At 38.8% G+C, this 26,132-nt stretch overlaps 1 protein-coding gene across 1 annotated transcript in view; it reads right to left on the bottom strand.

Moving 5' to 3' along the window:
* The window catches only part of PIGN (phosphatidylinositol glycan anchor biosynthesis class N), a 103,351-nt gene that overhangs the window by 7,755 nt on the left and 69,464 nt on the right, over positions 1–26,132 (bottom strand). Inside the window, exons 21-27 of the mRNA XM_049782098.1 lie at positions 23,594–23,696; positions 20,225–20,311; positions 17,027–17,082; positions 16,663–16,738; positions 15,032–15,105; positions 9,658–9,700; positions 7,829–7,881 (exon numbers count right to left, since the gene is read on the bottom strand). Of these exons, the coding sequence (XP_049638055.1) occupies positions 7,829–7,881; positions 9,658–9,700; positions 15,032–15,105; positions 16,663–16,738; positions 17,027–17,082; positions 20,225–20,311; positions 23,594–23,696 (492 nt within the window). The remainder of the gene's footprint in view (positions 1–7,828; positions 7,882–9,657; positions 9,701–15,031; positions 15,106–16,662; positions 16,739–17,026; positions 17,083–20,224; positions 20,312–23,593; positions 23,697–26,132) is intronic.

The raw sequence follows: 26,132 nt of genomic DNA, 5'->3' as shown, positions 1-26,132 counted from the left end.
ATAATATATAAATACATAGAAATTTAACTCAAATTCAAAATTAAAAAACTGAATTAATGCCCAAGTATGCCATAGGCAAACAAGAAATACAAGACAGGGGCCGGAGAGAGAGCATGGAGGTAAGGTGTTTGCCTTTCATGCAGAAGGACAGTTGTTCAAGTCCCAGCATCCCATACGGTCCCCTGTGCCTGCTAGGGGCGATTTCTGAGCATAGAGTCAGGAGTAACCTCTGAGCACTGCCAGGTGTGACCCAAACCCAACCCCCACCCAAAAAAAAGAAATACAAGACAGAAAGAACAAAAAGGAATAAATTAAATGGCAGGTTTAAACACTAACATATTAATTACATTATATGTAAATAGTTTAATTGTACCAACTAAAAGCAGAGACTGACAGATTAGATTAAAAACATGATCAAGCAATATGCTGTCTCACTTTAATGATAATGATACAGAAAAGGAAGAGAAGAAAGATACTTTATCATGAAAACATTAATTAAAATTAGGTTAATAAATAATACAAGATCATATTAATTAATGTCAAGGCGGTTAAACTTTAGATCAAAGAATATTTCTAGAGAGAGAATATTATCTAATGATAAAAAGGTTCATTCCAAGGGCTGGAGAGATATTCTAGGGGTTAAGACATTGCCTTGTACATGGCCAACCTCAGTTCAATCCTAGGTACCAAAAATCCTGGAGTGATTTTTTGAGCAAAGAGCAAAAGTAAACCCTCAGTATTGTGGGGTGTGGACAAAAATCTAAAAATAGAGAATAAAGATTTATTCCATTGAAAATAAACTTCTTTCCCCTCCCCTCGAGAATAAACTTCTTAAATATCTGCCCCAACCAACAGAGCTGCAAAGCCAGTGACATAAAGACTTGACAGAAAGCAAAAAGAAAATGAATCTATAATTATAGCTAAAGATTTCAACATCCTTCTTAACAACTGCCTAAATTACTAGACTATCAGCAAAGATACCAACAGACTTAACAATCTATCAACCTCTCCTCTAAGATACAATAAATTTAACCCAACAGTTATAATATACTCAACCCAACAAACAGAGGCAGAGTGAGTTTTTCCCAAGTGTGTTTCCAGGACTTTCCAAGAAAGCAGGTTGGTGGTAACCTGTGGCTGAGTATGAGAATGCAAAGAGCCTATTATCAGGCTTAAGAATCTTTCTTCTTCTTTTCTTCTTCTTCTTCTTCTTCTTCTTCTTCTTCTTCTTCTTCTTCTTCTTCTTCTTCTTCTTCTTCTTCTTCTTCTTCTTCTTCTTCTTCTTCTTTCTTCTTCTTCTTCTTCTTCTTCTTCTTCTTCTTCTTCTTCTTCTTCTTCTTCTTCTTCTTTCTTCTTCTTCTTCTTTCTTCTTCTTCTTCTTCTTCTTCTTCTTCCTTCTTCTTCTTCTTCTTCTTCTTCTTTTTTTTTTTTTTTTGCAAAATAATATCTTTATTTAAGCACCATGATTACACACGTGATTGTAGTTGAGTTTTAGTCATAAAAAGAACACCCCCCCTTCACCACTGCAACATTCCCATCACCAATGCTCCCCATCTCCCTCCTCCCTGCCTATATCAGACAGGCATTCTACCTTTCTCACTCATTAACATTGTCATAATAGTTATTAGTGTAGTTATTTCTCTAAATGTACTCACCACTCTTTGTGGTGAGCTTCATAGCATGAAGCTCATCTCTATTGTCTCTGGGCATTATTACAATGTCTTTAATTGTTCTTAAAACTCATAGATGAGTGAGACTATTCTGTATCTCTCTCTCTCTCTCTCTCTCTCTCTGACTTATTTCACTCAGCATAATAGTTTCCATGCTCATCCATATATAGGAAAGTTTCGTGACTTCATCTTCCCTGATGGCTGCATAACATTCCATTGTGTATATGTACCAGTTTCTTTAGCCAGTCATCTGTTGAAGACCATCTTGGTTGTTTCCAGAGTCTGGCTATTATAAATAGCGCTGCAATGAATATAAGTGTGAGAAAGGGATTTTTGTATCGTATTTCTGTGTTCCTAGAGTACACACATATATAGATGTGGTATAGCTGGATCATATGGGAGCTCAATTTCCAGTTTTTTGAGGAATCTCCATACTGTTTTCCATAAAGGTGAATTAGACAGCATTCCCACTAGTAGTGAATGAGAGTCCCTTTTTCCCTACATCCCTGCCAGCACTGACAGCTTTTGTTCTTTGTGATGTGCCAGTCTCTGTGGCATGAGATGGTACCTCACTATTGTTTTGATTTGCACTCTGATGATTATTGATATGGAGCATTTTTTTATGTGCCTTTTTGCCATTTGTATTTCTTCTTTGACAAAGTGTCTGTTCATTTCTTTCCCCATTTTTTGATGGGGTTAGATTTTATTTCTTGTTAAGTTCTATCAGTACTTTGTATATCTTAGATATTAGCCCCTTATCTGATGGGTATTGGGTAAATAATCTCTCCCATTCTGTGGGTGGCTTTTGTATCCTAGTCACTATTTCCTTTTGAAGTAGCAGCTTCTCAGCTTAATATAGTCCTATCTGTCTATGTCCGCTTTCACTTGTTTGGAGAGTGCTATTTCCTCCTTGAAGATGCCTTTAGTCTTAATGACATGGTGTGTTTTACCTACATGTTGTTCTATATACTCTATGGTTTCGAATCTGATATTAAGGTCTTTAATTCATTTGGATTTGTGCATGGTGTTAGATGGAGGTTGAGTTCACTTTTTTGCATGTGGCTGACCAGTTGCCCAATACCACTTGTTGAAGAGGCTTTCCTTGCTCCATTTTGCATTTCTTGCCCCTTTATCAAAGATTAATTCATTGTATGTCAGGTCCAGAAATCTTCTGAGTGACAGAAATATTCAAAACCTCAAATGTGGTGATGATTCACAATTCTATAAATTTGATAAAAATAACTAAGTAGTAAAAAAATACTTAGATCATTTTGATACCTTAAAATGATATTTTTGTGAAATCTATATTATTCCTCAATAAAACTATAAAAAGAAAAGGAAAAAATTATTACAGTCTAGGACAGTTTTATTCTGTCACATTCTGCCATGGTTTTTAGGCATTTTTGTTCATCACTTGTAACATTTTAAGTTATTTTAAAATATCAAATAAGCCTTGGCAGCTTCACCAAATAAGTCTTGTAAAACCAATAGGCAACCCAGCCTCAAGTCTAGTGAGTCTATTTATAAGAGACAGATCACTTATCTCCTCACAGTGGTCTGAAATGACTGGCTCTTGGCTCATTTACGCTCAGGTTATTGGCAGCGAGCAGTTAGGAGGCTCATCATTCTCGTGCAAAGGAGCCACAAGGCATTCAGCTCATGAGATTTTCCATCAATCACGTCTCAGTGTCATCTCAGCCCCGAGGACTGAAAGGAGCATCAGGAAGCTTCACAAAATGAGCTGCTGTTCCCACACTGCTGAGGGCTATTTGACGTCACTTCCACCTGTAGATGTGTGATGGGAGAGGGACCAGGTCTAGTGGAGGGACATGTTGGACCATCAAAAGGGCTTTGCAGCCTGCTTGACGGGGAGGGAGAGAAGAGGCTGGAAATACTTCTCATTCCTAGCCACGAACCCTTGAAGCTTGTTGAGAGAAGTACTAAGGTATACAAGGGTGAGAATCAGGTTTCAGATTTGCTGTAAAGGTGAGAACCTTTCACAGCCATCACTTCTAGTAAGCACTTTACTGACAGTGCTCAGCAGTTTTTATTGTCTCTACAAGAAAAGGTAACTTTTGTTGCGATTTCTATTTTAATAAGATAATAACAACGGTGCACAAAAAAAACTATTGAGGTCCAAACAAATACCTCTCTAGAATTAAATTATGATTCTAATTAATGATGCTGAATTGATTCACCTCCAATCAAAAATAGAGCATCCATTTTTAAATGTCTTTATAGTTTTTAAAATTACCCCAGGCAATTTATTTTCCCTCCAGTTTAAAAGTCCCTCCACTTCTTTCAGTATGCCATAAAAAAGGCAATGTTCTTGTCAAATTTCCTGCTATCCAAATATGCCCGGCTAGTAATAAAGAAAGAGCACAACAGAGGAGGTAGAGGAGGAGGCTGGAGTGGTGAGAGCCCAAGAACCATCAGGCATGATTAGTACTAGTCATGACCAGTACTAGTGAGTGGTCTGTGGAATCCTGGCACTACACAGCTAATCAGCCTTGAATCCTCAGGTCAAGTTGGTTTGCCCAGAATTGCAGGTGGGAAGCAAAATAAATAAATAAATAAATAAATAAATAAATAAATAAATAAATAAAAAGATCAAAAGAAGAAAGTGCCCAATTATAGTCTCCTGAGCCCTCTGTTTTCTGGCTTTGCTCCAGTTTCAGCTGCTGGTCCAGGTTGGGATGTATAGTCCTCGAAGAGTCTCATTATTGCTTTGGTAGCATCTGTTCTGAGGATGCATATACAGGCTCTACACAGGTCTCCTGTCTAGCAATGCAACTTTTAAAGGAAATGCTACTTATATATGAACCTGAAACCACCGAGAACTGTTTCAAGCCTATTTTCAAAACCCAAGATAGTCACAGGCAGACACTATTTGGCTTGATCAGCATCTGCTCCTCTCTCAAAGTCTGAGACAGATATCCATTTTTTCTGCTTTCATAAAGCAGTTTCATACGTAGGACCTCAGAACATCCCATTATGAGGAAGAATAAGAGGGGGATGCTTGAAGTCATTAAAAATGTTAGTAAAATAAAGACGTGTAGAAATAAAGCTTATCAGAGATAAAACAAGACAGGAGCATAATTCAATTAATCCTGGTTCCCATTAGAAAAAACTGTGCTTGCAATTTGAAGAATATCTGCAACATGACAAGAAATAGCTCCAATTTCTTTCTTATGTCTATGCATTGACACAAGAATCATTATGCATCAAAACTTATAAAGGAACGTTTACGCAAATACAAAGCAGGAGAAAGTAGAATAAGGTGGTATTTTGATGTCTGATCCCTGTTACAGGGTTGCTTCAATTTAGTCTTTTTTTTTTTTTTTTTGGTTTTTGGGCCACACCCGTTTGATGCTCAGGGGTTACTCCTGGCTATGTGCTCAGAAATCGCCCCTGGCTTGGGGGGACCATATGGGACGCCGGGGGATCGAACCGAGGTCGTTCCTTGGCTAGCGCTTGCAAGGCAGTCACCTTACCTCCAGCGCCACCTACCCGGCCCCTCAATTTAGTCTTAAAGCTACTTTCCTCCCATTATCCAAGCCCTTTCAGGTGATCCATTTGATGCTTATAAAGATGCATAATCCATTCCCACCCATTCTACCTGAACCACATGGCTCAAATGCACCCGTTGAGGCCATTATTGCTGCTTGTGATACTAAAAGAAGAGTTGGAAATTTTGCCTTACCATCCAAAGAAGCAGCATCATCAATGGAGCTTAATGCACTAAGAGTTATTTTGTGTTTCTCCATCATGAGCCCTCCCAACTCTTCTCTGCAATAACTTTCATTTCCTAGGTGGGCATCATTTTGGCAGATACAATAAGAGACAAAGAAGGTCTATGGAGAAAGGACACATGATAGCCCAGTGGTCTGAGCTTAAGGAAGATGATGGAGTTGCTGACAGTTCTCCCATTTAACCCAAAGGAGTTGGCTCATGAGGATGAAGCAGCAAGAGAGATAAACCAAGGCTTAATGTTATGTATGAAGTAAGCATGCCTTTATCACCTTCCTATCCAGTTTGGATTTTTAATGCAGCAGAGATGAGGAAAGGAAGAATCTCGCTAGAACAGTGAAGCTAGAGATGGTTAGCATAACTTGCAGACAATCTCACCATTAAAACAAAGGGTCCAAGCTAGTTAAATCCCCAGAAACTCTGGTCTGAAGCCCACCTGACCTACAGGATTTGGAATGAGAGAACGGAGGAGACATCAAGACTTTCTCTCTAAGGGGAGTGATGTTTCTTCCTTGAAGATGCCTTTAGTTTCAATGTCAAGAAACACAAATGGCCAAAAGATACATGAAAAAAATGCTCCACATCAATAACCATCAGGGAGATGCAAATCAAAACAACAATGAGGTACCATCTCACACCACAGAGACTGGCACACATCACAAAGAACAAGAACAATCAGAGCTGGTGAAGAGAAAGGAACTCTTATTCACTGCTGGTGGAAATGCCGTCTAATCCAGCCTTTATGGAAAATATGGAGATTCTTCAAAAAACTGGAAACTGAGCTCCCATATGGTCCAGCTATACCAGTCCTAGGGATCTGCCCTAGGAACACAAAAATACAATACAAAAATCCCTTCCTCACACCTATATTCATTGCAGTGCTATTTACAACTCTGGAAACAACCAAGATGCCCTTCTTTTTTTTTTTCTTTTTCTTTTTTTTTTTTGGTTTTTGGGCCACACCCGGCGGTGCTCAGGGGTTACTCCTGGCTGTCTGCTCAGAAATAGCTCCTGGCAGGCACGGGGGACCATATGGGACACCGGGATTCGAACCAACCACCTTTGGTCCTGGATCGGCTGCTTGCAAGGCAAACACCACTGTGCTATCTCTCCAGGCCCCCAAGATGCCCTTCAACAAATGAATGGCTAAAGAAACTGTGGTTCATATACACAATGGAATACTATGCAGTTGTCAGGAGAGATGAAGTCATGAAATTATCCTATACATGGATGTACTTGGAATCTATTATGCTGAGTGAAATAAGTCAGAGGGAGAGAGATAGACACAGAACAGTCTCACACATCTATGAGTTTTAAGAAAAATTAAGGATATTATTGTAATAATGCCCAGACAATAAAGATGAGGGCCAGAAGGACCAGCTCACAAAGAATGGTGAGTGCAGTTAGGAAAATAACAACACTAACAACTATCATGACAACCTTGATGAGTAAGAGAAGTAGAACGCCTTTCTCAAATATAGGCAGGGGTTGGGAAGGTGTGGGGAGGCACTGGTGGTGGGAATGTTGCAGTGGTGAAGGGGGGTGTTCTGTTTATGACTGAAACCCAACTACAATCATGCTTGTAATCATGGTGCTTAAATATTTTATTAAAAAAAAAAGACGTTCCCTAAGGGCAATGCAGCACCACTGAAATGGTGAGCAGGCATGAAATGGAAGAGACCCAAACCAGCTGAGTGGTAGTAGAGGTAGATATGTGTCAAAATAACAAGACAGCACAAGCTGTGAGCTGCCTCAGGGGCAGAGGCAGAAGAGAGTCTGGATGAGACTCACCCCAAACCTCCACAATTCCTGGCAACAAGTACTGAATAAACAACCTGTAAAAATGTACCTTGACTCCAAATGCACTTGCAAATAAAATGGAAAGAGATCATTTTGCTTTCTTCTTTGTTTAACAGCTTTTGTCAGTCACTGGCTTTCAATAAACAGGAAACTGCCTTTTTGTTCAGGTTGAGCTTTCAGTCAATAGCAGTGTTAAAGGTATCACTGCAAACGTCCTGAAAAAGAGTCTAAGAGGCATCTACTGAGGTTGCCAACCGTAAACTGCTGCACCGAGTTCATCTGATTGGCTGCATTTTTCTAAAGAGATATAGAAGGTCACAGACACAGGCGTGTTCTACTCAGAAAGCCCAGCTTCGAGAACTTGCCCTGGCACCTTCCTGTCATGTCTAATTTCCTCCAAACTTTACACAGATTCCTACGTCATCCTAAGAAAACACTTGCTAATGTGTTAATGCCAAGAGCTGGAGAGATGTGTCTCACTTCCAGAGGCTTAAAATAATTGCTACTTGCTCTGCTTCCCTCAAGAATCAAATTGGCACCTGCTATATTAAGATGTTGAGTTATTTTTTCACTGCACGCAGGAATTTCTATGTGAAAATATACTGTACCTGGTTCCAATATCAAGCCAGCTGCCATGATCCTGGACCAAGAAGAAAAAATGCTATGAAAGAAAACAAAATATGGCTCCATTAAAAACAAAGGCTACTTAGGCTAATATCTAAAAATAACATTGTTTTAGGGTTACATGTTTCAGATTTCTGATTTCTTAAAACCACAGTCTGACTGCAATCATCTGACTGAAAAATTTTGCTTGAATTAAAAGGAGCAAAGGTCTAATAAATAAAGCCAGAAATAGTATTGCCAATCAATCAAGTGAACATGAAAATGACATAAATCATGGGGAATTTCAACAGTCATATTTAACAAGAGGTATTAAATAATTCCAAAGAGCTTAGTGAAAAGAAGCTCCATCAACATCCTTTCACCGAAAATAAAAATTTTACCTACTAGAGGCTAATCACTGCCTTAGATCCTGGGGATAAACTTTTTCAGGGGTGTATAATCACGTGAGTAACTCAAATGATCACCCCCCCAATATAGGAGAGCTGAGAAGAAAAACAGACCCAAACTAGAGCATAAGAGGAGGTTGTTCAATAAGAACTCAAACATTAGCAGAAAGGGGCGGTTGGAGAGAAGGTGTTTCTCACATGGGGGACTAAGCTGGGTAGTTTGGGAGGAGCAATGTGAGGCCAGGGAGGAGGAACTAAGGAGACAAAGTGGAAGACAAGGCCACACAAGTGAGTCGAGGCCAACTCAGAAATGGTTATTCAGCAAGATGACTTTTTATTAAGTCAATCTGAGGACATTGATTCACTTAAATTAAAATGTCTTGTCTCTTTGTCACATTGGGAGCAAACTGAAAGCTGATTTGTTCTCCCACTATGCATGATGAATTTTAGAAATCCAGCACAAAACTCTTTTCCTCTAAACCTAAGGACTGGGAGCCCAATTTGGGAAATTGCCTTGAGCATCGGACTCCATGTAGGACTTTAAGGTTACCAATGAGGCTTTTGTTTCCAGATACCAGTTGTGTTCTAGGAACCCTGGAAGATCACCCGGAATAGGAGTGTATTTGTCTAGAAGGCCTTAAAGACCTGGCAAGTCTAAGAATGTGCTTCAGGTTGGTGGCTTGGGGCTGCATATATTAATTCTACCTTAAAGGATACAGTAGAACAAGAAAGAACAATTCTACCTCAAATTGTTTCACAAGGTCGTGGGACAATAGATGATGGGCCTCAGCCACCACTGTGTACACAGGGCCCTGGCAAACCTGGCTGGCAGTATTGTGTGTTACTATCACACGTCATGGCTGTAATAGGAATAAGGCCCCACAGGTAGGGTATGGGGACCCCTCCCAGATGTCACCTTCTTTCTGTCTACTTCTCCTCCTAGCACTGACTTTCATCCATGTCCTCTCCCTGGAGCAAACTGCCACTGGGAACACAGTCATATTCTGAGTTTTGTGAGTCCATCTAGTGGATGCTCAAATAAACAAGGGTAGCAGTGGAAGCCCCTGAATGTAGGAAATAAAAGAGGCTCTTCTTGTTAATATGCAATATACAAGAGGCCGAAGTGTTAAAAAGACAGATATGGTGTTCTCCTACATCTATAGATAGCTGTTAATATTAACTTTTGATGGAAGGTTCAGTTCAGACACTATCCAATGAAAGAATGAGTAGAAAATGTAAGATGTAAAGACTGAAGACACCTTAAGAAGAGTTCAAAAAGGAAGCATAGAAATGATGCCAGTACTCATACATCAATATCTAAAGATTTTATATAAAAAATGTACTCATATTTCTCCTGATTAAATTAACAAAGCACTTAGCTTCTCTAACTTATTTACACTGAATATTCAATATGAATAATATCTTACCAAAGCCATAATGTCCGATATGACAAGAACCATGAGGAAAAGACTGGGGAAGGAAAAAAAAAGCCCATTATAAAACAAGTATATTTTTAAAACACCTTAACATCAAAATATGAAACTAATCAGAAAACAAATATTCTGTTAGCTTTTTTTGATTCAGAAAAGATTATTTTCAACAAAAGCTCTTTCTACATTATTACGGACTATTCTAAAGGAATGAACTGGAACGAAGCAGTGTTATTTAATACTTTTATGGTAGGAAAGAGACCTGAATTATTATTTTTATTAAATTTTCTTTGAGATAATTGTAGATTAACATGCAATTGTGAGAAATAACTCAGAGGGAATCTCATGTACCACAGGCGTAGTTTTCCCGAGAGTGAAATCTGACATAGCAGAGAGAGGAATGGAAGGAAGAGATCAAGGGCCTGAAGCATTTTTTACAACCAAGAGACCTAGGTCTGATTTCTGGTTCCACATGGTCCCTGAAGTAATCCCTGAGAACCATGGGCTTCTCTAAAGTGGGGGGAAAAAAAGCAAAGATACAGAGACAAGTGAGAAAATATGTTCAAGAGAGAGCACAGGTTTGAACAGCAAGCCCATCAATATGTATTTTTTTGTAAAAACATAAAACATCACTTCTCTAGACAAAAATCCAAGAATGCAATTGCTGAATCATATGGTATGTTTCATTTCATAAGAAACTTTTCAGTACTGCATGATTTTACACTCTTAGCAGAAATATGTGAAAGTAATCTATTTACCTTATCACTAGCATTTGATTACATTACTTTTTTGGGGTTTGTTTTTGGGCACATCTAGCAGTACTCAGGGATTACTCCTGACTCTGCATTCAGGAATTACTCTTAGTAGTGCTCTGGAAACATATGGGATGCTAGAGATTGAACCCAGGTTAGCTGTGTACAAGGCAAGAACCGTACCCACATATCCCTGGCCTCTATTTTTAATTTTGGTTATTCCAAGAGATATATCAATATAATGCACTATTATTATTATTATTATTATTATTTTTTTTTTTTGGTTTTTGGGTCACACCCGGCAGTGCTCAGGGTTACTCCTGGCCCCATGCTAAGAAATCGCTCCTGGCAAGCTCGGGGGACCATTTGGGGTGCCAGGATTCGAACCTATGACCTTCTGCATGAAAGGCAAACACCTTACCTCCATGCTATCTCTCCGGCCCCAATGCACTGTGATTTTAACATTACTTTTTAGTTTGGGGGCCATAAATGGCAGTGTTTAAGGGTTACTCCTGGCTCTATGTTCAAGAGTCACTCCTGCAGGATAGGGGGACCTTATGGGATATCAGAGATTGAATCCAGGTAGGCTAAATGCAAAGCAAGCACCCTACCTTCTGAACTATCTCTCCAGCCCTAATAGGTATTTTATTTATGACAAATTTTTTCATCAGCCTCTTAATAATCTCTATCTATCTATCTATCTATCTATCTATCTATCTATCTATCTATCTATCTATCTATCTATCTATCTATCTATCTATCCATCCATCCATCCATCCATCCATCCATCCATCCATCCATCCATCCATCCATCCATCCATCCTTCTGGTCTTTTGTTCGTTTTTTAAATTGAACTGTTGTATTATGCAGCTAATTTTTAAATATTTCTTATAATTCTAGGTATAAGTCAGACGTGTGGTTTGTAAAAATTACTATCTCTATTTTTCCCCCCAGTATGTAGCTTGTCTTTTCATTGTTCTAGCAGGATTTTTGCAGAGTTTTTATGATGTTCAGTTTATCAATTTTTCCTTTTATGCATCCTGGTCTCCCCAGAGCAAAATTGACTCTCAGAAGTCTTTAGCATGCTCATCACTTTCCTTTGAATGTGTCCCTCGTTTCCCTTGTTTATTCGTAAATTGTTCAAACAAGAAGCATAAATGAGACACACTATTCAATATTTGTGGTGATCAAATGACTGTGGAAGTAAAATGACATCATCATCCTTATTCTGGATACAACTTCTATTAATAGATTGGTTTTAGAATTTGGGGGGGTAGGTGGGTTTTGGGCCACACCCTGTGACGCTCAGGGATTATTCCTGGCTATGTGCTCAGAAATCGCTCCTGGCTTGGGGGACCATATAAGATGCCAGGGGATCAAACCACGGTCCATCCTAGGTCAGCCACGTGGAAGGCAAATGCCCTACTGCTGTACCACTGCTCCGGCCCCAGGATTTTTTTTGTTTTTGTTTTTGGGCCATACCCGTTGATACTCAGGGGTTACTTCTGGCTATGCGCACAGAAATCACTCCTGGCTTGGGGGGACCACATGGGACACCGGGGGATTGAACTGCGGTCTGTCCTAGGCTAGCGCTTACAAGGCAGACGCCTTAATTCTAGTGCCACTGCTCCAGCCCCAGGAATATTTTTATCTCTGGGATGTTGTGAAGATTCTGAGAACACAAGATCCTATCTATGAGTTTGCCCCTAAAGAGAGGCAAACGTATTTCTTTGATTCAGGAAATAAATTAATAAATAGGGACAACAGAATTTTTATTCAATTGATAAATGAATAAATGAAAAATGAATATTACCTCTATTATATCCTATGACCCATTTATGACTGTTGACCAACAATGGTCTCTTAACTGATCCCTTTTTACTCTTGTTTTCCTAGAGTAACCCATACAGCAGACAATGGAATCTATAAAATTTTCCACTTTTCGTCATGACTAGAAAAAATCCTGGTGTACTAACTATAGTCTAAAAGGGTCTCAAGATCTTATGATCTGGGCTCTGCTTACTCCAACTTATTTCTTCCAGCTCTTCTGCTAACATCCGCCCTCCAAAACCAGTGTCCTTATAGTTCATGAGGTCTACTGGGCACATTTCCACCTGAAGTCTTTGTACATTCCAGACAAGTCTTTTTGTGTGTGTGTGATTTTGTTTTAATTTAAATCATTGTGATTTACAAAGTTATTCATAGTTGGATTTTGAAACATACAATATTTTAAGGCCAATCCCACCACTAGTGTCAACTTCACTCCACCAATGTTCCCAGAGTCCATCCCATGCCACCACCTCTGCACCCCAGCCTGCCATCATAACAGGTACGTTTTAAAGTTTGGTTGTTCAAGTTTGGGTCTCATGATTTCACTGTTATTGACTCTGGCTTGGATATTTAGCTTTGTCATTTCTTTTTTTTTTTTTTTTTTTTTGGTTTTTGGGTCACACCCGGCAGCGCTCAGGGGCTACTTACTTCTGGCTCTATGCTCAGAAATCGCCCCCAGCAGGTTCGGGGGGACCATATGGGATGCCGGAATTTGAACCACATCCTTCTGCATGCAAGGTAGAAACGCCTTACCGCTGTGCTATCTCTCCAACCCGTTTTGTCATTTCTTTACACCAACAATGCACTTATGGCCCCTTAGCCCTTGTCCCCTGTCATTTCATATATGTCTTTTTCCTCCTCTACTCAATTTCTTTCCTTCTCCTCACTATATTCTGGGGTCCAGTGGGTTCTTAACAACCTCCATTTAAGCAATTGTGTTTCTTTATGCAGTTAATCTAAATACCACATGTAAGTAATATCATCTTGTCCATATCCGTCTTCTACACTGCTTTTTTCTTTCAATCTCAAAAGTGGCCTTAGTCATAATTTTATTAATTTACTATTTGGTCACAATTCTACAGAATTCCCTTAGTGTCTGAACCAAGTAAGCTGTGCCAATCAGGCATGTGCTTTATTCCCTTATCTGCACATCTGAGGAGTTAGTTTGACTTTGAGGGGAAAGTAGTGACTGGCAAAGGTTCAGGAACCAAAAGAGAAGATTTATTGTATAGGATCTCAAATTGGCTTCCTTTGCATGACACTTCCCATCGATGAGAGGGAGTTCTGCCCTTCAGTTGAGTTTTTCATTGTGTTCATCTCAGAGCATCTACAATATCTCATCTACAACAACAACAGCAACAACAACAACACACACAGAGTCTCAGTTTTCTACTTCTCCATGTGTTTCCCGTTCTTATTTAAATTTCAATTAAAATCCCTTCTATGAAAATATATTCACTCACAGAACTGGAAGAAATTAGATAGCTTTTACCATTTGCAACAATTAGGTGATACTGACAAGGTGTGAATAATTTCACTGTTAACTTCATATAAATAGTCTGCAAAAATTACTAAATTTAACTAGAAGTAAAAATTTATACTATTTTTAAGCAGTAGAGGAAACTCTTTAAAATGTTAGTATATGCATAATAATATGCTAAACACAGTTCTCACTTAAGCTCGTCAAAAGCATGCAAATGTATGCTAATATTAGTTATTCTTTCAGCATCAAATATGCCAGTTTGATTCACAAAGAACAAAGCTGCTAAGAAACTTCCTATTTACAGCAAGTGTCTTTTGGAAACAGCTTAAGAGTTCTGTGCGTATCAGGTGGTTTTATTGGCTTGTAAAAACAAATAAAGAGTTGACAGCTTTTCTTCATGCTTAATAACATCGGAGTGCATCAGAAATCCCCCAGAACTCAGAGAGATGGATCCAGGGATGGAGGTCAGCAGCCCAGTGTCTACAATACGATGCACATGTGACATTACCAACTGGATCCTAGGACCTGCCCACAGCATTGAGAGTAATCCCTGGGACAGCTGGTATGACCACTGGCTCCACAAGTGGAACTTCCAGGGCACCTCCAACCTGTGTGGGGGCAGCGCCTTGTGTGCGACTGCACTAACGAAGGGAAGGGAAAGGAAGGAGAACAACAAACTCACCAAGAATACTTCCCATTCCATTGGTTAAATGTATGAAAATCAAAACTGAGAAACTAGATCAATGATTGATATGTAAAATAGTTCATTTCATGGCATGGAAAAATAAAAGAATTTTAACACATTTTTCTAATATATAAATAATCTCAAAGAAAAAAGAATAAACACCCTCCCCTTTTTTGGTTTTGGGGGGGCTTTCAGGAGTTACTCCCATCTTTGTGCTCATAGATCACTCAGTGGTGCTCTAGGGTCAAACCAAGCTGAATGTATACAAGCTATGTACCCCATCCCCCATTTTTGTAGTTATAGCCACAACAACCAAGTCATTAACTACAATAATCTAATGTTTATGCTTTACTGGTTCTAGGGAGGCTCTTCTCTAGCTTGAATAACATTCTAATAATATTTTATTGCTGAGAAAGCAATTTGTCTGTAGGGACTAATCAGATAATTTCCTCTAATGACAAGTAATATCTAACTAAAAAAAGATAGAGCATTCTTTCTCACTTTTGTAATGTATAGTCTATGACAGTATATTAATAAAAGAGTACATGCAATATATTCAATATTCATTCTAGTTTCCTAAAATGTAGAAAAAATACAATGCTTCTTAAGCATTCACCTTACCTTTTTGATGGTAAGTGGGAAGTTAGCTGAACTGCTTCAAAAGCACACATCACAACAATAAAGGGTATTATAATCTGTATATAAGAAAATCAAATGATGCCATGAATAGCTGAAGCATTGAGAAATTTATTGTAACATGTACTATCTCTGTTTATGGAAATAAGTTAATTTCTCAAGTATCATATATTTACAAAAAAGGAAATGCAGAAATAAAAGTGACACCAATGACATGGAATAATAATAAAATTAATTTAAAATCGATATAGCATAAATTATAGAATAAATACATATCAACACATATTCCAGATAAAAGCTAATATAAAATTTTGCTAATTATAGTAACTAGTAATCATATTTAAATGATTAGGAAAGGCCATGAAAAGAGTTCTGATACTATAATTCTATAAACATAATTTAGCTTCTTTACTACTGTTTTGGGTTTTAATTTTTCATCCCCACCCTAATACCCCTAATCTTGCTAGGTTGTGGGGAACGGAGGGATCAACTTTGTGAGGCCAGGGATCAACTTTGGATTCCCACATACAAAGTATGCATCCCAACCCTTTGAGTCTCTTCCCCTCTGCCTTTCCTTTATTTTAAAACTCGTTTGTTTCTGATTTTTCACATTCACTAGAATATTTTTAAGAAATGTAATAAAATTCATTTTGATTAAATCAATTGTTCATAAACTTTGAAAGAAGGAAAATCAGCATATATTAGATATTGTCTTTAAGTACAAAATATGCCAAACACATTGGTAGTTGGAAGGACAAGTATAATGACTATAAGCAAGAGGATGATGCATATGGACTTTTATTTTTGCTGTCCTCTTTATTACAAAAATACAATTTCATTTCATTTATAGCTTGTCAAAAATTGTATCTCCTGGAACTGGAGAATACAGGGGTTAAGATGTTTGCTTAGTATGCTGATGTCCAGGTTCAAACCTCAACACCACATATGGTGCCCAAGCATCACTAGGAGTGATCCCTGAACATTTTTTCTACTGGAGAAACTTATAGAAGGCTGAGACTCTGCTCTGAGCTATTCGCCTCAGCTCCCAGCCAGTGCCTGGTAGCTTACTGGATATAAGCCTCAAAGATATATTTGTTGAATGAATAAGTCCATGGATATATAAGAGCATGGATAAAAGAAAAAAGATTATTCTCAGGGAGTCTGATGGTTAAAGAAACATGCTCATGGAAACTGAGATCCTGAGATGAGGACTTTTGATCTGTATATTTCGTAGACTTTCATTTCCTTTGAGAGGACCAACAAGAAGCTCTCCTCCTTTGAATTTCAATGGGCTTACAAGTAAAGCAGGGGTCAATGTATTGCGGAGCAATGGCTAGAAGAACCTAGTTCAAGAGTCCTAGCTCTGGCATTAGTTAGGAATGTCAGAGAAGACTGACTGTTCAGGCCACTGAATTCTCTCTCTCTCTCTCTCTCTCTCTCTCTCTCTCTCTCTCTCTCTCTCTCTCTCTCTCTCTCTTTCTCTCTCTCACTCCCTCCTCTCTTTTTCTCTCTCTCCCTCCTCTCTCTCTCTCTCTCATAATTAACTCTCTTAAAGTTACCTAATTTACACCAATGGCATTTATCAGTATCATGAGAAAACAAGTAAGAAGACTAACCTTCCACAGCATTAAGGCTCCCATTATAAAAGGACTGAACATGGTCAAAAAGCAATAGACTGAGGCAACTTCAAAGCTAGAGTCAATGTGAAGAGAAAGAATGTTAGAATCCATATTATAACTGTAAGTGCCTTGCTAAATAAGGATGTTTAAATTCATTTTTTAAAAATCTATTCCTACTAAAACACCAGCAAGCTTTGTATCAAAGAACATTATGAAATGACTAAAGAGACTGCGATAGATCTGGCTGCACTGATACATATCAGTCCAATCTCTATCCCTCAGTCTACAAGTCAAAGAACAGAACAAAACCCAGATTTGTATCCATTTTTGTTGTATATTAGCTATGAAAAATTTTAATTACCTGTTAATAGATGCTATGTTTCCAGTTCCAAAAAATGCTGTCACCAAGAAGAAAACCTTAAGTAGTTAAAGAAATTTCTAAAGAAATGAGAAGCCACACAGCTTTCTTTTCATGTTTTAGAAAAGACATGCTTTCACCATAAAGGTAATTGGTTGGCCTTTCTTCCCATGCCTTTAACTATTAATTGCCTAAAAGAATGCTCCATCCACCTCCTGTGAGTGCATTTACAAAGAACCAGATGAAAGCAGCAGTGTCCTAAGAACAGTACGGTCTATGAAATTATCCACACTTATTGCTGGTTAACTGTGGGAAGCTCTGTTTCCCTCTTTAACTCATTGGCTCTCCAGTTGGGCACCAATGGTTCACTTCAAAAGCAGAGAATGGTCTGAGTACAGAAAAGAGCATTTCTTGCTGAAATAATCTTCCTGTTTGTCTAAATTCAGACATCCTTGCTGTGTGCCAACCCCATATGAAACCTGTTCTAGGTTCTTCTGATACCTCAGGAAGAAAGAAGATTCCATGTTGTAAAATAATCCAATAAAAATGAGACAGGATAAAGATATTATTGAAAATAAAAAAAAGGGGCCGGAGAGATAGCATGGAGGTAAGGCATTTGCCTTTCGTGCAGGAGGTCATCGGTTTGAATCCCGGCGTCCCATATGGTCCCCCGTGCCTGCCAGGAACAATTTCTGAGCCTGGATCCAGGAATAATCCCTGAGCACTGCCGGGTGTGACCCAAAAACCACAAAAAAAAAAAAAAAAAAAAAAAAAAAAAAAAAAAAAGAAAATAAAAAAAAAAGAATGAGACAGGAGAAAATGTCAAACATTGGAGCATTTTTCAAGCTTATAAACAGAAACTAGATATTAATCTTTTTGGAATCTCAAAATTGATACCCATAAAGCACTTAAAAAAGTGCTTGACCCATTGAAATTGCTTGATTAATGTCAGGTAGATTTTTTGTTGTTATTGTTTTTCTGTTTTGGACCCACAATAAGCAATGCTCAGGGGTTAATCCTGGCTCTACACTCAGGAATTACCTTTGTGGTGCTTGGGGGACCAGAGGGGATGAACCAGGTCAGCTACATGCAAAGCAAACAACCTATTCGCTGTGCTATCACTCCAGCCTGTTAGCTCGTTTATTAGATACAAAAAATCGGCATGTAAATACTGATAAAAAGTAGGTGTTATGACAATTTTTAGGGAAAATGTGGCATTGCACTTGGTGACTGGTGCTATAAATGTATTCACAGAACTACTCATCCAACTAATCAGCTAAGTACCCAACATTTATTGTCTCATCTATGTCAGAAGCAGAGCTATGCATTAAGAGTATAATTCTGAATCAAAGAAATCTTGAAACTCATATGCTAACTAAAATTAGGATAACAGGTAGAAGTACATGAGCAGCACTTAAGGAAACTGGGAAATAAATTACACAGTCAAGAACAGAAAATAGGAATGAGAAAAGCTTAAGAAAAGGTGAAACAATACAGAATGTTGGCAGGCTAATAAAATGCCAGAAATTCAGTGTGGAGACTATAATAATTTGGATTACTGATCCTACCCTAATCAGTACTCATATTCCACCTGCAGGTGTGATCTGGTGATGTGATTAATGGATCACTCCCTACTTGGTATTCCTTCTCCACCCTAAGTTGTGGCCTGGTTAGTTCGAATAAAAGCCTGGATTTCAGAAAGGAAGTGCTCATTCTTCCGTCTTCCTCCACTAAGCTGCTTTCCTTCTTAGAAGCAGAAGGCCTGCATGGTGGGATACCTGACTTGAGTGTTGGAATTTCTGAACCCGTCCTTGCACCTTTTCACTGTGTGGATTATTTCCTGTATTGACGTTTGCTTCCAGACCTGCATCTTGCCAGATCCTAGTTTTGGAGCCTGGGGATCTGCTTATAATAAAGGTTTGAACAAATGCCACTTTCAAGTGAGTGACATAATAAGAAAATATGTACTTGATAAGAAAATACCAGGGACCTACACTAGAACCAGAAAGACAGATAACTTGGGTCAGGAAATCGAATCAAATAGCACTTTCAATAGTTGGTGTTAGGATCCAAGTAAGTATGAGCTGAGGCGGTGGGAATGGCAGAGAGAAGGTGGGAGATAGGCAGACATTTCAAAATTAGCAATGAACAGTTACCTACAGCAGCAAGTTTGACAGCCAGGGTGGCAGGGAGCAAGGAGGCCAATGCAACTGACCAAGGTGAGACCTGCTCAAGTGACCTGGACATGAGTGGGAAGTTGGAAGTTGGGACACACGACTCGGAGTGCGCAGCCAGAGGCCAGATATGTGGCTCCAGAAATGAGAAACAGGTCCACACCTGCTAAGACTCTCAAGAAGGCCCAACAGGCCACTCAGAGCAAAGCATTTGCACAGACACTGGACTTTGGATTTGCCAGTCTTAGTATTGATCTTCCAAAAATATGTTCAAAATACTAATTGTTAGATGACACCCAGCTATTACCTAGAAAAAGGTGTTCCCCCAATTTCCTCTTTCCTTGACCTACCCCTTTGATATATTAAAGTCCATTTAAATCTCATTCTATCCTCCCCCACATGGCTGAATTTGTACTGGAGAAATAAAGAAAGGTCATTCTGACTTGGTGAGCAGAGACCACAAGGAAAGAAGCCACTGACTCCATGACTATCTCCTCACTGGCTTGGTTTATTAATTTTTTCACGGCTACCCTTCTTTAGACCCTTCTGCCTGGGGCTGCATGGGGATTCAGTTTACAACTAACCATGGGTTATCTTGCATGGTAGGATTGTATATGTAGACATTTGTTGTATCTTTATGCTTTTCAATCATTTCAACATGGTTTGGAGTGTTAACAGGGAGCAATTCGTGGCTGAGAGGTGACTACATTTTGTTTTTGTTTAGTTTTTGGGCCACACTCGGTGATGCTCAGGGATTACTCTTTGCTCTGCCTCAGAAATCGCTCCTGGCTTGGGGAATTATATGGGATGCCAGGGGATCGAATCGTGGTCTGTCCTCAGTCAGCTGTGTGCAAGGCAAATGCCCTACCCCTGTGCCACCTCTTTGGCCCCAAGTTGACCTCATTTTGGTTAGATAACTTGTAGGGTAATACCAATATTAGTGATGGACAGAAACACCTTTCATATGTTCTTGCTTCATTTTATGTGAGGCTGCAGCTCTGCAGACAAGTCTCCGTGCAAAGGATACAAGGAAGAAAGCTCTACGTAGGTCATCGAGATAGAGCTGCCGGTGTGGAGTTAGGTCAGGATTACAGGCGAATTGGAAACTGCTGATCTGCAAGACAGTAAGAAATGTGTGACTCACATTAGCAGTTTGCTTACTTCTATCCTCAAAGGCAAACTTGGTCTGAAATATAAGTGACAGAGATAGCCGGTACCACCACCAGCAAAAAAATCAATAATAAATGAATTTTTCTATTTTTTCTTAATTATACCTTAATAAAACCTGCCAAATTGTAAAATAATCAAAGTTGCAACACTGAAATAAAAGTGAGAATTGGCTTTTTTTCTCAGTCTAGAAGAGCTTCACTTTTAAATCCCTATGGAATTTTTCCCCTTTTCTACTTTTTTGTTTTTGTTTTTGGGTCACACCTGGCAGCGCTCAGGGGTTACTCCTGGCTCTATGCTCAGAAATGGCTTCTGGCAGGCCCGGGAGACCATATGGGATGCCGGGATTCGAACCACTGACCTTCTGCAAGCAAGGCAAGTGCCTTACCTCCATGCTATCTCTCTGGCCCCATCTATTTTTTTTTTTTTTTACCAAAGTACATTTTTGTATTGGTAGAGCAACATATTACAGAAAGCATAAAACCACAATAATAATGATACCTATATCTATTATTTATTATAATTAGGCAATTTGTAAGTATTTATGTGCATGGGCTAGCACAACTGTAAGGTGTTTGTCTTGAATGCCACTGACCCGGGACGGACCCAAGTTCAATTCCCAGCATCCCATATGGTCCCCTGAGCCTGCCAGAAGCAATTTCTAAGTGCAAAGCCAGGAGTAACCTCCCGAGCACAGAGCAAGGAATAACCCCTGAGCGCCACTGGGTGTGGCCCAAAAAAGTGTGTATATGTAATATTTATACATATACATTCAACTCAAATTGCTATTGTTTTTATAGATAAATCTAGGATCCTAGGGCAGGAGTGATAGCACAGTAGTAGGCACGTGCCTTGCACACAACTGACCAGGGTTTGATTTCCAGCATCCCATATGGATCTCTGAGCTCTACCAAGAGTGATTCCTAAGCACAGAGTCAGGAGTAACTCCTGAGCACTGCTGGGCATAACCCAAAATTAAAAAAAAAAAAATCTAGGATCCGGATTATAGTATATTTGAATGACTTTGGGTACTGAAAACTACAATTGCAAATAAACGGACCATTGCATACACACACCTTCTATGTGAAGTTCTAATTCTTGGAAAAGACATTCAAACTCCTTTGATTCATAACTAGTGTTATATTTTTCTTGATATCTCATATGATGATCATTTCTTAGATCAAATTTAAAATTCTTCCCTTTTCTAAAAACTAATTTCTCAGAGTCTCATTATCTTTTAAAGAACATGTCTACTATGATATCAAAAAGCATGGAAAATGAGATATTTTTCTCAATTATGTTTCTTTGTAATATAGTTTTTTTTTTCTCTCTCTTGAAATAGCCAAGACATTCTTATCTTTGGTGAGACAAAATCACTCAACTCCTATGAGGCAAATGTATTCTTGCTTCCTCTACATCCCACATAATTTTCCAGTAAGTTTTCTTTCCCAAGAAGTTCTGAGAATGCTTTAATCTATTCTTTAAGAAAAAGAGTGATGTTTTCTGTTTAAAAATATGATAAAATATAGACTGGAGAGACTGTATAGCAGAGAGGGTTCTTGCCTTGCACTTAGCCAACTTGGGCTCATGGGTTCATTCCCCAGCACCATCTACATTGCATTGAGTCCCAACAGAAATGATCCCTGACAGTGCCAGGTGTAATCCCCAAACAAAATAAAATTAAAATCAAGTAAAACAATAAAAATCTTATTCTTTTATTGGAAGGTGGAGTAGTTTGAGCCACAGCCAAAAGGAGCTCAGGGTTCACTTCTGGTTTTGTGAAGGAGGAAGGTGCCACTCCTAGTAATGCTTGGAAGACCATAAGGTATCAGGATTGAACCTTGGTGAGCTGCATGCAAGACAAGCCCTATAACCTCTTATGTTCTCTGATCACTCATTTTTTAGTATGCATTTCATATTAAAATTTTTATTATTAAGAAAAGTAAGACCACATACATACTGTATAAACTCAAATATAGGCCGACCTGAGTATAAGCCGAGCCCCCTAATTTTACCCTAAAAACTAGGAAAACTTAGTGATTCGAGTATAAGCCATGGTGGAAAATGCAGCAGCCACTAGTAAATTTCAAAAATAAAAATATACATCCAAAACAATTACAATAAGTGAGGAATCAGTAGGTTAAATGTTTTAATATTTATTGCTAAAGAAAAACTATAACAATAATTTTAAAACTAAAGTCCAGAAAACTGTAGTTTAACAAGTAATCAAGCTAAATTACAAACATTAAAATCCTTCAAAACTGGATTCCTTCTCTTCATCATCTGTATATTCAAACAGAGCTTCAGTGTATCTGATGTGAGGGTATCAGCATAGACATTGTCATCATCACTGCTGTCGGTCTCATACAAAGTGCAGAATATTGTGGGTTAAATAGGTCAGTGGCATCCAGTTCAGTTCAGCCTCCTACCTCTTCAGCTCAGCCTCGACTTGTGAACTGAGCTGAAGCACCGCCCCCTCCAGCAGACGGCAGAAGACAACTGGATATTATGTGTATTTGATTTGGTGCCCGTGCACCGAATCAAATAATCTGTACGACCCGAGTATAAACCGAGTCTCTGTGCCAAAAAACTCGGCTTATACTCGACTATATATGGTAAATCTGATCAAAACTGATTTTTTGGCCACACCAGTGACACTTAGGGCTAACTCCTGGCTCTGCTCGGAGATCGTTCCTGGCAGGCTTGAGAGACCTATCTAGTAACAAAGATGGAACCCATGTCAGCCACATGCAAGTCTTAATTACTTTACTATTTCTCTGGCATACTGATGTTTCTTATATATATAATCCTCAAATAAATCTGGAAAAAAAAGCCCAATTTATATACAATTTTGGGGGGGGTGGGGTTTGGGTCACACCCTGCGGTGAGGGGTTATTCCTGGCTTTGCACTCAGAAATTGCTCCTGGAAGGGTCAGGGGACCATATAGGATGCCGGGATTCAAACCACCATCTGTTCTGGGTCGGCTATGTGCAAGGCAAATGTCCTACTGCTGTGCCAGCTCTCTGACCCCTCTATATACAATTTTAATTATGAGTATAAGGAGAGATTTTCTTATAAATGATTTTTTATTCTAATTTACTTAATATATAAACAATAGATATTTTAAGTAGAAAGATTTTTGATGAAATAACTTTACAAGTTCCCTTATGGAATAGAAAATATTTTAATATTCTCAAATAAATGAGACAATAAATTCTGACAAGCTACCTTCTGTTTGTAGGAAATTGCAGATTGTTGAAAGGTTTCGTGCTCCATGTGTATCCAGGCAAGCATCAAACATGACAACACCAATGGAAAGAGAGCTTCGTACCTAAGAGGTTAGGGGTAGAGTGAAGATTAGAAATGAAAAGAAAAAATGTAAAGATAAAATGCAAGTTGACAATAGAGGTTTTTCTTAAGCCTTAAACAATCCTGATAATGCTTATAAGTCACAATAAGTCTGCTATTATTTTAGTTTTTGAAGGTTTCTAGAGGAATATAGGAAATAAATTTTTGTTTTGGGGCCAGACCTAGAGTGCTCAGGGCTTACTCCTGGCTGTGCTGAGGAATTACGTCTGGTGAAGTCAGGGGACCATATTGAATGCAAGGGACTGGACCTGGGAGGTTGCATGCAAGGTAAGTGCCACCTCTGTACTAGCTCCTTTTTTATTTTATTTTATTATTATTATTTTTTAATTTACTAAGCATTGAGAATAGCAGATGTTTGAAATAGTAAGCATAAAATTCATTGATAATGAATAGTTGAGAGTAAAACTTATAAAATAAACTACAGCTATTCACACAAAAGCTTTAGGACCAAAGTAAAAAAAGACCATTTCTGACTTAAAATTTTTGATAGAAATTGAATAATTCAGATTCCTCATTTCCTCAAGGAGGAAATGATTTTAAAAATTATTGATAAAAATAAAAGGGCAAGACAGATATTCAAATTTAAGAAAAACATACAATATGAAAACACAAATCTCTCAAAATTAAAAACAATGAATTCATGAAAGTAGATGCATGACTTTATACTGATAAAAAAAATGAAAACATTGGGGAGATACTATACTCACTTAACTGTCCTGCTTCCCTGTATTTTAAAAATACATTGATAAGAATTGGAAAAAAGAAAGGAGTTCTCATGTTTCGATATAGGAAGACTTCCCAGAGAGTAATCTAACAAGCTGTATCAAGAATTTAAAAAAAGGGGCTGGGCGGTGGCTCTAGAGGTAAGGTGCCTGCCTTGCCTGCGCTAGCCTTGGACGAACCGCAGTTCAATCCCTTGGCGTCCCATATGGTCCCCCAAGCCAGGAGCGACTTCTGAGCGTATAGCCAGGAGTAACCCCTGAGTGTTACCGGAAATTAATCAGACATGAAGGATGGATTTTAGCAAGATGTTGTAATATTGTTTATGGATGGGAAAACATTAACAAAATACATTATCTACCCATGGGGAGTGAGCACATAACTCAAGGCACATCTCCAAGCTGGAGTGTAGATGATACAACGTGAACAAAAGAACAAAGGTTTATTGTGAGTTAACTTTCCTACTTTGGAAGAAGCTTTCCATTTAGGTAATTCCCCAGATGGGCTATTCTGATGCTCACTACATATTTTTATCACACACTAATTTGTATACAAGACACTAGTTTATAAAGTCCTGTGTCTCTGTACCCATGCCCACAAATGCAGTCATCATGTTTGAATCAGGCCAGCTCCATAGATTAAGTCTTTTTTTTTTTTATCATTTGTTTGTTTTGGGGCCACTCCTGGTGGCACTTAAAGGTTATTCTCAGAAATCACAGCTGGCACAGGGGACCATATGGGATGCCGGAAATCAAGCCTAGGTCAGCTGCGTGCAAGGCTAATGCCCTACCGCTGTGCTATCATTCCAGCTCCTAGATTTACTCTTATCGAACAAGATGTAAACCAAGCCGTAATGATTATGAGTAGGAGAAGGCTGCCCAAGCACCTGCCCTGCTGAAGCTATGCCTGCTGCCTCCATCACCCACAATCACCCTTTTCCTGATGGCCTTGCCTCATCACCCCTCTATGATTCCCTTCAAGGACACCAATCTAACCATACTTCAGGTATCTTGGTTTGGGGACTGTTATCACCAGATATCACCAGATTGGAGTGAATTCCCTGCCCCCATATCTTCCTTCTTCCAGGAATCCTCCCAGCTGAGTACATGCCCCTAAAAACTGCAGTATCAGTAACAGTGCTCTGAATTTCTGGGTAACTTTATCTGTTTTGTTTTTTTTTTGTTTTTGGGCCACACCCAGTAACACTCAGGGGTTACTCCTGGCTATGCGCTCAGAAGTTGCTCCTGGCTTGGGGGACCATATGGGACGCCGGGGGATCGAACCGCGGTCCATCCAAGGCTAGCGCAGGCAAGGCAGGCACCTTACCTCTAGCGCCACCGCCCGGCCCCAAACTTTATCTGTTGAATGCTGTCACCCTTATAGGAAGGAACACACCAATGTAACAGAAACAACAGCTAACAAGAGCTTACTGAACCTTCTGACACTGCATTAATGACTACATTGGAGATACAACAGTCTTCCCAAATGTGCTTGTGACTGTATTTTTTATTTCCTTTTATTTTTTTAACTTTCTTCTCTTTTCCTTTTTTATTTTTCTTTATATTCTCTTTTTAAATAACTTTGCTCTCACTTATATGGAAACAAATGCATTATGGTTAACTATGTTAACTATGAGGTGCATTTTCTTTCTTTCTTTCTTTTTTTTTTTTTTGTTTTT

Source organism: Suncus etruscus, chromosome 10, assembly GCF_024139225.1.
Source record: "Suncus etruscus isolate mSunEtr1 chromosome 10, mSunEtr1.pri.cur, whole genome shotgun sequence".
NCBI classification, from domain to species: Eukaryota; Metazoa; Chordata; class Mammalia; order Eulipotyphla; family Soricidae; genus Suncus; species Suncus etruscus.
The sequence above is the reverse complement of the archived record's forward strand: the minus strand, read 5'-3'. Positions and strand labels throughout refer to the sequence as shown.